Source organism: Oncorhynchus mykiss, chromosome 1 (assembly GCF_013265735.2).
Source record: "Oncorhynchus mykiss isolate Arlee chromosome 1, USDA_OmykA_1.1, whole genome shotgun sequence".
NCBI classification, from domain to species: domain Eukaryota; kingdom Metazoa; phylum Chordata; class Actinopteri; order Salmoniformes; family Salmonidae; genus Oncorhynchus; species Oncorhynchus mykiss.
In genome coordinates, this window is record NC_048565.1 from 40,550,814 (window position 1) to 40,564,935 (window position 14,122).

At 41.6% G+C, this 14,122-nt stretch overlaps 1 protein-coding gene across 3 annotated transcripts in view; it reads left to right on the top strand.

The window, feature by feature from the left end:
• Positions 1-7,208, top strand: part of LOC110522640 (ras association domain-containing protein 8) — a 39,900-nt gene extending 32,692 nt beyond the window's left edge. For all 3 annotated transcript variants that reach the window (XM_021601130.2, XM_021601122.2, XM_021601115.2), the window contains 2 exons: positions 953-1,103; positions 6,213-7,208. In XM_021601130.2, coding sequence (XP_021456805.1) covers positions 953-1,103; positions 6,213-6,334 — 273 coding nt within the window. In that variant the 3' untranslated portion in view covers positions 6,335-7,208. The remainder of the gene's footprint in view (positions 1-952; positions 1,104-6,212) is intronic.
• Positions 7,209-14,122: the final 6,914 nt, after the last annotated feature.

Sequence of the window (14,122 nt, forward strand, 5' to 3'; positions counted from 1 at the left end):
TATGATAGTTATTATATCAATATTTGCGCATAAAGCATTTCCATCGCCATTTCTCACAAAATACATTTTACAGACACAAACAGATCCCAGCGTATTTTGTTTTGTCTACATTTGGAAAGTTTACCGACAAATTTGCTGTTTCCTCAGGCCTGTCATGACATTTTTTAATCTCACATTAAAACGTTGGATGGAAACCTAGTTAGTGAGATTGAAACATTCTGCCCACACCTACTGTAAATAAAAATGGAAGCAAATTTGCCATTTCTTTTAGAAACAGTCATGGCCCAGTTACATCAAATTTGTACATTTAAGTAATTTAGCAGACACTCTTATCCAGAGCGACTTATAGGTGCAATTAAGGTTAAGCACCTTTCTCAAGGGCACATCAACAAATTTTTCACCTAGTCAAGTGCTTTGCTCAAGGGCACGAACAGATTTTTTCAACTAGTCGGCTCAGGGATTCAACCTTACAGTTACTGGCCCAATGCCCTAAAAAGTTGGTTGTATTACATTTCAGACACTCTTATCCAGTAGTGAAAACTTAGACACTGGTCCCCCATGGGAATCAAACCCACAACCCTGGCATTGCAAGCACTATGCTCTACCAACTGAGCCACACAGGATCTCTAAACCATACAGCAAAATAGGGTGTTTTTGTTACTATGAAAGGTGAATGGAGGACGATTTCTAGGCAGGGTTGTAACGCTCCTTCACGAGCGCATAAATATAATACGTCTCTGATTTATCAATGAAAACATGCGTATATGTTGCATGCAAATCCTAGAGTCTCCACGTACGGCAGAATTCAGTGAGAGTTTTTGCATGTTTGGTAAATGAGGCCCCAGGAACAGAGGGCCAGTCAGTTTAGCTGCAGGCAGATTATACAGTAGAGTAAATACAGATGGCAAAAATATAGATTTATATCGTTGATCAATCTGTATCTCCCCTCCAGGACATGCAGCATGAGCTGGAGCAGCTGACCAAGGAGCTGAGACAGGTCAACCTGCAGCAGTTTATCCAGCAGACTGGCACCAAGGTCACCGTGCTGCCAGCCGAGCCCAGTGAGGAAGAGGAGGAGACTACCCACACCGGACAGGGCACAGGTAATTTACGTCAAATGAGCTAGATACATAGATCCTCTGTGGGTTCATCCTCTTATCCCCAATATCGTAATTACGGTCATGTCTCATCGCTGCAACGGGCTTGGGAAAGGCGAAGGTTGAGTCATGCGTCCTCCAAAACATGACCCGCCAAGCTTCTTAACACCCACTCGCTTAACCTGGAAGCCAGCTGCACTAATGTGTCAGAGGAAACACTGTTCAACTGAGTCAGCCTACAGGCACGCGGCCTGCCACAAGGAGTCGCTAGAGCGCAATGAGCCAAGTAAAGCCCTACTGGCCAAACCCTCCCCTAACCCAGACGGCACTGGGCCAATTGTCCCTATGAGACTCCCGGTCACAGCTGGATATGACACAGCCTGGGACCGAACCCAAGGCTGTAGTGGCGCCGCAGCACTGCGATGCAGTGCCTTAGACCGCTGCGTCACCCGGGAGGCTTCTGCGATAACTTTTGTTCTGACTACTGCTCATGGTCACATCATATTGCTGAGTATTGCTTATTCATTGAAAGGGCAAAATCATATATTATGTGATTAATTAAACATAATGCCTAACAAACTTGTCCGCACTGAATAACGAGGCATGATTGACAACTTCATGACACTGGCTGCATCTCTAAGCACTGTGCAGGAGGTGAATTCACGTGTCGTGTGACTTGTCGGGCGACATTTTCGTGCAGCACAAGAGCACAGATTTGTGCAAAAAATACTTTAAACCTTCAGATGTTATCACGTTGCCGTCACGCCATCTTCTTTTCATGAAAAAACACCATTCTGCTCTTCCACTGCTCTGTTTGTCAGGTCACTCAATCAGTCCCACTTAGGCAGTTCTCTTTCACTGTGTGTCTGCTGAGATAGGATGACTCAGCTACGGAGAGGGGGGGGGGAACCATGCAGTGTGTGCATTTGTTCCACCCCCTCAATTGGCACTTATGGTTTCCATGCCAACGGCTGCCTAGATACGGCTGCTGGCATGCCTAGCATCACACACTCCGCCAGCTCAGCTCTCCCTCTCTCCCTCCATCATCATATCCCTCCATCATCATATCCCTCCATCACTATCTCCCTTCATCCTCCCTCCATCCCATGCTCAGCAGTTTCTGTGGTGATGGACTCAGTGGACTGTAGTATTGCCTACCAAGAGGCTGGCCTGGCAGAGAGAACAGAGTTAGACAGAGAGCTAAGAACACTGTGAACACTGAGGCTTGTCAAAAGGATATGGGAGCATACACAAACAAGCTATTCTAATCACCAGGTGCTCTTGGAGAACCTTTGAATACCTTAGAAGTTCAGTCTCTTTATATCAATCTTGAATTTTAAGTGGGTTTTGGAAGTGTAGGATAGTGCCCAAGTGTTCAATGTTAAAGACTGTAAAAATATTTTTCTATGCACCAAACCAGACCCTGTTAAAATATCCTCTATATCAACTTACGTAACAGTACACCTTTAAATCCCACCTCACCCACCAAGTTTTTCCAGATCACTTTTCCAAATGTTTTTTTATAACTGCATGACCATGTGCTTACCATTACCTCATGTAAAGGGGTTGCTCTTGTTAGACTTCATGCTAATGGTTTTCCATTATGTCAAGTAATGAGTTTAATGTTCATGTCCTTCTAATAACCTAGCAGGACATGTGTGTTCAATCAGCAAGAGCCCTCTGTTTGGCCATTAAGTTAACTGTTATGGCTGGCTTCCTGCACGGCTCAACGCTGACACCGTGTGGTCAGATCTAGTAACGCATAGAGGAACATGCATTCAAATCTGAAAAGTGGATTTGAGGGTGTTCTTTTTTTAAGCAATTGTAGTAACTTATCCTCTCTCTCTTTCCCTCTCTCTTTCTGTCTCCTTCTCTCTGTCTCTCTCTCTATCTGTACCTCTGTCTCTCCCTCTATCTCTCTCTCAAGAGCAACCCCTTTAGATGAGGTAATGGTAAGCACATGGTCATGCACAGTTATCAAAAAAACATTTGGAAAAGTGATCTGGAAAAACTTGGTGGGTGAGGTGGGATTTAAAGGTGTACTGTTACGTAAGTTGATATAGAGGATATTTTTAGAAGGTCTGGTTTAGTGCATAAAACAAATATTTTTACAGTCTCTATGGAACACTTGGGCACTATCCTACATCTCCGAACTCTGTTTAAAATTAAAGTTTTATATAAAGAGACTGAACTTCTAACTTCTAAGGAAGCACCTGGTGACTAGAACAGTTTGTGTATGTTCCCATAGCCTTTTGACAAGCCTCAGTGTTCACAGTGTTCTTAGCTCTCTATCTAACTCTGTTCTCTCTGCCAGACCAGCCTCTTGGTAGGCAAGACTACAGTCCACTGAGTCCATCACCACAGAAACTGCTGAGCATGGGATGGAGAGAGTGATGGAGGGATATGATCCCACGGGGGACAAGTACGAACAAATATGATAAATGTATGCACTCACTACTGTAAGTCGCTCTGGATAAGAGCGTCTGCTAAAACACTTACATTTGAAATGTAAAACAAAATATGATGATGGAGGGAGAGAGGGAGGGAGAGCTGAACTGGTGGAGTGTGTGATGCTGGGCATGCAGGCATCCGTATCTAGGTAGCCATTGGCATGGAAACCATAAGTGCCACTTGAGGGGGCTGAACAAATGCACATACTGCATGGTCTCCCTCCCTCTCAACCTCCCCCTTCTCTCTTTCCCTTCTCTATCTCTTTCTGTCTTCCTCCCTCTCTCTCTCAATTCAATTCAAAGGGGCTTTATTGGCATGGAAAACATATGTTTACATTGCCAAAGTAAGTGAAATAAACAATAACAAATTAATAGTTAACATTAAACACGCACAAGTTTCAAAAGAGAAAGACATTTGACATGTTATATTAATATTAACCACAACAGTGTTGTTACAATGTGCAAATAATTGAAGTACAAATGGCAGGGGACAATAAATAATAAGATAAATACAGGTTTAATTTACTTGTTTTTCTGCTCCACCGGTTATCCTTTTCTTATTGCAACAGGTCACAATTTTTGCTGCGAGGATTACAAACTGTTGTATTTATGTATATTTATGGTGCGGCAGTTAGCCTAGAGGTTGTGAGCGTTGTGCCAATAACTGAAAGGTTGCTTGTTCAAAGCCACAAACCAACTAGGTGAAACATCTGTCTATGTGCCCTGTAGGAAGGCACTTAACCCTATTTGCTCCTGTAGGTCGCTCTGGATAAGAGCATCTGCTAAATTTATACAATTGTTCATGTATCTCACCTAACAGAATCAGAAGCTTATCAATATTTGTTTTCAAATCCTTTTGGGGTCCCTGTAATCTGAGGGAAATACAGTGGGGCAAAAAAGTATTTAGTCAGCCACCAATTGTGCAAGTTCTCCTACTTAAAAAGATGAGAGAGGCCTGTAATTTTCATCATAGGTACACTTCAACTATGACAGACAAAATGAGAAAAAAAAATCCAGAAAATCACATTGTAGGATTTTTAATTCATTTATTTGCAAATTATGGTGGAAAATAAGTATTTGGTCAATAACAAAAGTTTATCTCAATACTTTGTTATATACCCTTTGTTGGCAATGACAGAGGTCAAACGTTTTCTGTAAGTCTTCACAAGGTTTTCACACACTGTTGCTGGTATTTTGGCCCATTCCTCCATGCAGATATCCTCTAGAGCAGTGATGTTTTGGGGCTGTTGCTGGGCAACACGGACTTTCAACTCCCTCCAAAGATTTTCTATGGGGTTGAGATCTGGAGATTGGCTAGGCCACTCCAGGACCTTGAAATGCTTCTTACGAAGCCACTCCTTCGTTGCCCGGGCGGTGTGTTTGGGGTCATTGTCATGCTGAAAGACCCAGCCACGTTTCATCTTCAATGCCCTTGCTGATGGAAGGAGGTTTTCACTCAAAATCTCACAATACATGGCCCCATTCATTCTTTCCTTTACATGGATCAGTCGTCCTGGTCCCTTTGCAGAAGAACAGCCCCAAAGCATGATGTTTCCACCCCCATGCTTCACAGTAGGTATGGTGTTCTTTGGATGCAACTCAGCATTCTTTGTCCACCAAACACAACGAGTTGGGTTATACCAAAAAGTTATATTTTGGTTTCATCTGACCATATGACATTCTCCCAATCTTCTTCTGGATCATCCAAATGCTCTCTAGCAAACTTCAGATGGGCCTGGACATGTACTGGCTTAAGCAGGGGGACACGTCTGGGACTGCAGGATTTGAGTCCCTGGCGGCGTAGTGTGTTACTGATGGTAGGCTTTGTTACTTTGGTCCCAGCTCTCTGCAGGTCATTCACTAGATCCCCCCGTGTGGTTCTGGGATTTTTGCTCACCGTTCTTGTGATCATTTTGACCCCACAGGGTGAGATCTTGCGTGGAGCCCCAGATCGAGGGAGATTATCAGTTGTCTTGAATGTCTTCCATTTCCTAATAATTGCTCCCACAGTTGATTTCTTCAAACCAAGCTGCTTACCTATTGCAGATTCAGTCTTCCCAGCTTGGTGCAGGTCTACAATTTTGTTTCTGGTGTCCTTTGACAGCTCTTTGGTCTTGGTCATAGTGGAGTTTGGAGTGTGACTGTTTGAGGTTGTGGACAGGTGTCTTTTATACTGATAACAAGTTCAAACAGGTGCCATTAATACAGGTAACGAGTGGAGGACAGAGGAGCCTCTTAAAGAAGAACAGGTCTGTGAGAGCCAGAAATCTTGCTTGTTTGTAGGTGACCAAATACTTATTTTCCACCATAATTTGCAAATAAATTCATAAAAAATCCTACAGTGTGATTTTCTGGATTTTTTTAATTTTCTTCTCATTTTGTCTGTCATCGTTGAAGTGTACCTATGATGAAAATTACAGGCCTCTCTCATCTTTTTAAGTGGGAGAACTTGCACAATTGGTGGCTGACTAAATACTTTTTTGCCCCACTGTGTGTGTATCTTATATCGTCGTACATTTGGCAGGAGGTTAGGAAGTGCAGCTCCGTTTCCGCCTCATTTTGTGGGCAGTGGACGCATAGACTGTCTCCCCTTGAGAGCCAGGTCTGCCTGGCAGCCTCACTCAATAACAAAGCTATGCTCACTCTCTCTCTCCCTTTCTCTCAGACTTGGTTCCTCTGTCTGGTTCCCTGAAGCGTCCCGTCTCCTTTCACCCGATGCCTGGACACCTTCGGGTCCTGCACAGTCCGCTGACATCTGGCCTAAACCCAGAAGGGATCTACGTGTAAGAGAAAAGAGGGCACACTTGGGGTGGCTTTGTTCCTCTGCTAGATGGACACCTGAAAACACCCTAAAGGCAACCTGGTTCCACTAAGACCTGATCCCAGACCTGTGTGTGCTTTAGCCAACTCCTCAACACCCAGTCACTCCTAGTGAAATAAGTTGGCTAAATACAGATCTAGGACCAGTGCTAAAGGATTCCCTGTGATGTGACATCCAAGTACAGGTTACCTCAGTAGCACTCTCCAGTCCATTCTCTGTTCTGTTACCTACATATCATGGAGAACAGGAACACTTAAAGAGATCATATTGTTATAGGCCGTTGTGTACAAGCACTCCAAGTCTCCGACATGGGCCAACATATGACGATGATAGCTCCAATAATGAAGGAAAAACTATTGGTAACATATCTGACTGCAGGGCGCTTGAATGGACAGACAGAGATAGTTGAAATAGACAATATAGCAACAGACATGAGCACCGTGTGTCATAGCCCGAATGGTTTTCTGTCTATTTAAACCTTGGAACTAAAAGTGATGCGTCATTATCATCATCAGCGTCATCGTAGTTTTCATCCCATCGAAGGTGTATGCAATTACTTTATTTTCATTTTAATAAATAAAGAAGTTTTTAAACGTTAATATTTTATCCATTATATCAACATACAGTAAAGAGGTTCGATACTATTTTTTATGAATGTTTGCATTTTGGAAAATATCGCTCCAAACTGAAAAACTTGCTGTTGAAATCTGTGAACTATACACTACCAGTCCAAAGTTTGGACACACCTACTCATTCAAGGGCTTTTCTTTATTTTGACTATTTTCTACATTGTAGAATAATAGTGAAGCTATGAAATAACACACATGGAATCATGTAGTAACCAAAAAAGTGTTAAACAAATCAAAATATATTTTATATTTGATATTCTTCAAAGTTGCCACCCTTTCCCTTAATGACAGCTTTGCACACTCTTGGCATTCTCTCAACCAGCTTCACCTGGAATGCTTTTCCAACAGTCTTGAAGGAGTTCCTACACATGCCGAGCACTTTTTGGCTGCTTTTCCTTCACTCTGTGGTCCAACTCATCCCAAACCATCTCAAATGGGTTGATGTCGGGTGATTGTGGAGGCCAGATCATCTGATGCAGCACTCCATCACTCTCCTTCTTTGTAATATAGTCCTTACTCAGCCTGGAGGTGTGTTGGGTCATTGTCCTGTTGAAAAACGAATTATAGTCCCACTAAGCGCAAACCAGATGGGATGGCATATCGCTGCAGAATGCTATGGTAGCCATGCTGGTTAAGTGTGCCTTGAATTCTAAATAAATCACTGACGGTGTCCCTAGTAAAGCACCAACACACCATCACACCTTCACGGTGGGAACTACACATGCAGAGATCATCAGTTCACCTACAATGCATCTCACAAAGACACGGCGGTTGGAACCAGAAACCTCATATTAGACCAAAGGACAGATTTCCACCGGTCTAATGTCCTTTGCTCGTGTTTCTTGGTCCAAGCAAGTCTATTCTTCTTATTGGTGTCCTTTAGTAGTGGTTTCTGCCATGGAGGCCTGATTCACGCAGTCTCTTATGAACAGTTGATGTTGAGATGTGTCTGTAACTTGATCTCGGTGAAGCATTTATTTTGGTTTCAATTTCTGAGGCTGGTAACTCTAATGAATTTGTCCTCTGCAGCAGAGGTAACTCTGGCGGTCCTCATTAGAGACAGTTTCATCATAGCGCTTAGTGGTTTTTGCGACTGCACTTGAAGAAACTTTCAAAGTTCTTGAAGTTTTCCGGATTGACCTACCTTTATGTCTTAAAGTAATAATGGACTTTCGTTTCTCTTTGCTTATTTGAGCTGTTCTTGCCATAATATGGAATTGTTATTTTACCAAATAGGGCTTTCTTCTGTATACCATCCCTACTTTGTCACAATACAACTGATTGGCTCAAAGGCATTCAGAAGGAAAGAAATTCCACAAATGAGCTTTTAACAAGGCACACTTGTTGTGTGAAATGCATTCCAGGTGACTACCTCATGCAGCTGGTTGAGAGAATGCCAAGAGTGTGCAAAGCTGTCATCAAGGCAAAGGGTGGCTACTTTGAAGAATCTCAAATATAAAATGTATTTTGATTTGTTTAACACTTTTTTGGTTATTACATGATTCCATATCTGTTATTTCATAGTATTGATGTCTTCACTATTATTCTACAATGTAGAAAATGGTACAAATACAGAAAAATCCTTGAATGAGTAGGTGTGTCCAAACTTTTGACTGATGCTGTAAATTTGAAGAGTTTAGTGATTCTGTGGTAAATAATTGTATTTTATCCAGTGTATTAATTGATGTATGGACTGCGTTGAGTCCTGGATGAGATGTCTATACAGTGGCCCGATGGGGCAAAGTAACTTTTAAAGGATGTCTGTTTCTGAAGCATTTATGCTCACATCAACCAACAGGCAGACTGTTTCTGCTCTGCTCTGTTCTGATTCTCATTATACACTATGCACAGTTATACAACCAATGGTTCAAGGCTTTGTTACTGAAGAAAGGGGTAGATGGTAGCCTATGAACTGTCCAAAAGTGCTGATATGTCACTTATTGTTACAATATGTGAAATGTCAACGGATATAATCACTTATTGAAATATTAGAATACTGTAGATAGTATGAAGTTCGGTCACCATTCACATTTATTTCCAATTGCTGAGGAAGAAGCAGAACTGTGTGTGTACACTTATGCAGTATTGTTAATGTAACAGTATCAAATGAACCGACAGCGTTAGTTTTCTCCTTTATCTTGTGTTGAAAATATGTATTACTCTGCCAAAATGTTTAATCTTATTCATCTGTAAAGAAATGGGAGCAAAGATTAGAGGTCTTATTGCATGTGTTTGTTTTCCCAAGTAGCCATATCTGAATAATTATTCAAACTTAAGGGCTCCATTTCATCGACAGGGCTGAAGACCTGTGCTACAGGGCGATAGCAATTTATAAGCAATGCTCCTGTATTCGCGGGGATTGCCTTCATGGTAAACGCTGCATATGTCGTCTCAATGGGAACTGACCTTTACATTTCAATCATGCTACAGCGCAGGTCTTCAGCGCTACGGATTAAATCGAGACCTAAGTAACACTAAAACAACTTCTGTTAGATCCTAAGAGGGAGTGGTTTGGCTCAATTGACAGATATGGAAAACTAGACCTGTCCCAGGGCCTGTATTCATAAAGTGTCTTAGAGTACAAGTGCTGATCTAAGATCGGTTTTTATCTTTTATAGCAAAATGAATATGATTATGTGGACAGAGGGGACCTGATCCTAGATCAGCACCCATACTCTGAGAAGCTTTGTGGATAATGACCAAGATCCGTTTTTCATGTCTTGCCAATTCCTTGGCGTGACAATGACCAGAGGAGTTGCCAAAGCAGCACAAACCGATCTGGAACCAGGCTAATGTAACACTATAGCACTGACTAAAACCTGATAAAACGAGTTGATCAAATGGACACATTTTAATGTGATGTATGCAACAGTTGCCCTCATTGTACCGAACACCTCTTATTGGTTTTGATAAACTAATGGTTCTGTGCTACTCAGCTTTTAATAAGTTCTTAACAAGTGCCTTATACTCATACTTATTTCTGCATATACTGTATACGACTAATGTCAAGCTTTACCGGGGATTATTCCAACAATGACCCTGCTCTGTTCTAGGCTGGTCTCAGATGTGTTTGTAGTCTTGGCAATTCCTATACTCATTGTTACGCCAGTGACCAATAGGAGTTGGCAATACAGCACAAACACATCTGGGACCAGGCTAGCTCTGTTCATTGTGCGGGTAAGATGTTTATTGGAAAAATAGGTAGTTAAGAAACCACTTGTATGTTTCCATAGGTTGTTTCGGTCAGTGTTTAACATTTGTGTCCTGTGCTCTCCCATGTTAAGAAATCAACTGTACATACATGTTTTATTTTTCTGCCTTAATTCACAGCAAATTGTTCAGAGATGTATGGCTACTGGCTGCTGATATGACATGGATTGCATTATTATAATAAAACAATGTGACAAACTTTTTGTCAGCTTTTATGTTGTCCATGAGTTTGATATTCTATAAAATGCTAATTGAAAGAGGCACAGGACATAGGAAGAGTACACCGGAGAAACATGTGCCCTTTTAACACTACCATGCTGACCCGGACCAAACTGCTGGCTCAGATATTTTCTTTTCACATTGTGAGCAACTAAGGTGGGTGTGTAACTAGGCCAGCTCTGTACAACTTGGTTTGGCTTGCCTCGGTTCGGCTCAAGTAGTGTGAAAAGCCCTATGGTGAAAGAAGTGGGAGTTACTTGATGATGGAGATGGAAAACGTGTTGTCTGTATATCCACTAGATGGCGGTGTCCGTCCAATAATCACAAAGCCATAGACAACTGGATGGCTCTGGTGGTTCTCGTTGACCGTGGGAAATCATTGCATAATAATAACCAAGTGGATTATTTTTAACTATTAGCGGTCATGAAAACACTTCAGGCAACAAGGTTAAGTCAGACACATTTCTCATTTTGAACTCATGTCTGGTTTATGAAGAGTTTTACCTTGAATTGTATTATAGAAGTCAGTGGGGTTGAGTTGCATTTTTATTTAACCTTTATTGTAGGCAAAGTCAGTTAAGAACAAATTCTTATTTACAATGGCGGCCTACACTGGCCAAACCCTAACCCAGACGACGCTGGGCCAATTGTGAGCCGCCATATGGGACTCCCAATCATGGCCAGTTGTGATACAGCTTGGAATCGAACCAGGGTCTGTAGTGACACCTCCAGCACTGAGATACAGAGCTCGTAGTTAAATATTCCAATCTGCAACAATACTTTATATCTGACTAAATCTGTACACAGTTGTAACCAGAATTCAGGATACTAGTGAAAGTATCTAATAGGCTAAAAGATAAGGAGGGTAACTAGTATGTATATCAAGTCAACTTATTCTAACCCTTACGAAAAAAGATTGCAGTCAGAGTGCAGTATAACTTCAGTATGCTGCAAATACTGTGACCAAAATAAGTAATTTTGCAGTGATTTGATTCCCTTACAGAAAAATATTTCAGTTTTGAAACTGCAGTAAAAGTGTAGTGACTACAGTCGACTGTGGTATTTTGGACACAGTAATTGCAGTTATACAGCACTCTAATTGCAGTTGCACTGCAAAATTACTGCAGTAAAAAAACGGTTATTTTGGAAGCAGTTTGCAGCATACTGCAGTTATACTGCACTCTGACTGCAATCTTTTTTCGTAAGGATTAGAATAAGTTGACTTGATATACATACTAGTTACCCTCCTTATCTTTTAGCCCATTAGATACTTTCACCAGTGTCCTGAATTCTGGTGACAAGTGTGTAAAGATTTAGTCAGATAGAAAGTATTGTGCTTCGCCAGTGAGGGTGGAAACATTGCAGTTTGGTATATTTAACTACTAGACTGCTTATCCATTACTATGCAGAGCATTACTGATACAGGGAACCCCCAAGGCTGTGTCTGTCCTTCTCTGACCTTGACTAAAACAGAAGTAAGAAGTGACTGGAAATCAGCTTATTGCTCTCTGATTCAAATAGCTGACACACCTTTGACTTATCAACTAGTCTTACAAATCAGACAATAGTTTTTGAAATATTACCTAACAATCCAAACGGAGAAATACAAATGTCATGTTAAAAACTAGAGATCAAATCGAATTTTATTTGTCACATACATGTGTTTAGCAATGTTATTGCAGGTGTAGCGAAATGCATGTGATTTTAATGTAAGAAAAAACATGTAATACTGCACAGTTTCCCAAGACTTTTAAGCACGGCAGCCCTATCCGTCTGCACCATTTTCCAAGGTATCAACCAACCTCTGTTTGGTCGATACCAAAAATGTACAATGGTGACAATTGGTAACATTTGCGTTAAATTAAACATTAAATGTGGATGCTACTGTGATAATGGATGTAGAAGTTTTCAGAAACATCTTCTATTCTTATTTACAATAAAAAGTGACTTAAAAATGACAGAATGTATTATTCCCCATTCAGTTAGGCTAAACATAATTTTAAACACAACCAAAACAAACTGCAAATGAATCCAACAAGTTTGTAAAGTCAAAAGCTTGATGTGGTCATTGAATGCCAGGAATATGGGACCAAATACTAAACTTTTGACTACTTTAATACACTATAAGTGAATGTGTCAATGTTACGTAGATCATTGTAATGTTTGTGATCATCTCTAGCGTGTCTTCTATCAATGAAAGCATATGTTATAGCTACACTACATGACCAAAAGTATGTGGACGCCTCCTCGTCGAACATCTCATTCCAAAACCATGGGCATTAATATGGAGTTATTACAACAGTCTCCACTCTTCTGGGAAGACTTTCCACTAGATGTTGGAACACTGCTGCTGGGACTTCCATTCAGCCACAAGAGCATTAGTGAAGTCGGCACTGATGTTGGGCGATTAGGCCTGACTCGCAGTTGGCCTTCCAATTCATCCCAAAGGAGTTCGATGGGGTTGAGGTCAGGGCTCTGTGCAGGCCAGTCAAGTTCTTCCACACCGATCTCGACAAACCATTTCTGTATGGACCTCGCTTTGTGCACGGATGCATTGTCATGCTGAAACAGGAAAGGGCCTTCCCCAAATCGTTGCCACAGATTTGGAAGCACAGAATCGCCTAGAATGTCACTGTATGCTTTAGTGTTAAGATATCCCTTCACTGTAACTAAGGGGACTAGCCCGAACCATGAAAAACAGCCCCAGACCATTATTCTTCCGCCACCAAACTCCTGGCATCCGCCAAACACAGATTTGTCGATCAGACTTCCAGATGGTGAAGCGTGATTCATCACTCTAGAGAATGCGTTTCCACTGCTCCAGAGTCCAATGATGGCGAGCTTTACACCACTCCAGCCGACACTTGGCATTGCTTATGGTGATCTTAGGCTTTTCTGCGGCTGCTTGGCCATGGAAACCCATTTCAGACGAACAGTTATTGTGCTGACATTGCTTCCTGATGCAGTTTGGAACTCTGTGAGTGTTGCAACTGAGGACAGAATATTTTTTACATGCTACGCGCTTCAGTACTCATTGGTCCCATTCTGTGAGCTTGTGTGGTCTACCACTTCGCGGCTGGTCCGTTGTTGCGCCTAGATGTTTCCACTTTACAATATCAGCACTTACAGTTGACCGGGGCAGCTCTAGCAGGGCAGAAATTTGAAGAACTGACTTGTTGGAAAGGTGGCATCCTATGAGGTGCCACGTTGCAAGTCACTGAGCTCCTCAGTAAGGCCATTCTACTGCCAATGTTTGTCTATAGAGATTGCATGGCTGTGCTCTTGATTTTATACACCTGTCAGCAACGGGTGTGGCTGAAATAGCCGAATCCACACATTTGAAGGGGTCTCCACAGACTTTTGTATTGGTAGTGTGTCGATGAAGCAAACTATCCATTTTGTGGTAAAAAATAAATAAATAACAATAAGACATCCAAATGGTTTTTGGTCTGATATTTATTTTACAACTTGTCAGCAATAATTTAGAACACCATATGTGTAAAGCATTAACGAAATGTGCAACAGTTGCTCGGTTAAATATTTTTGGACATTGACATCAGACATATATTCCATAGTATATTCACAAAAGTATTTACACACACGTGCCACTTTTGAAGACAGTTTAAACTCTCCAACCCTGTTCCTGGAGAGCCACCATCACGTAGGTTTTTGCTCCAACCCTGTTCCTGGAGAGCC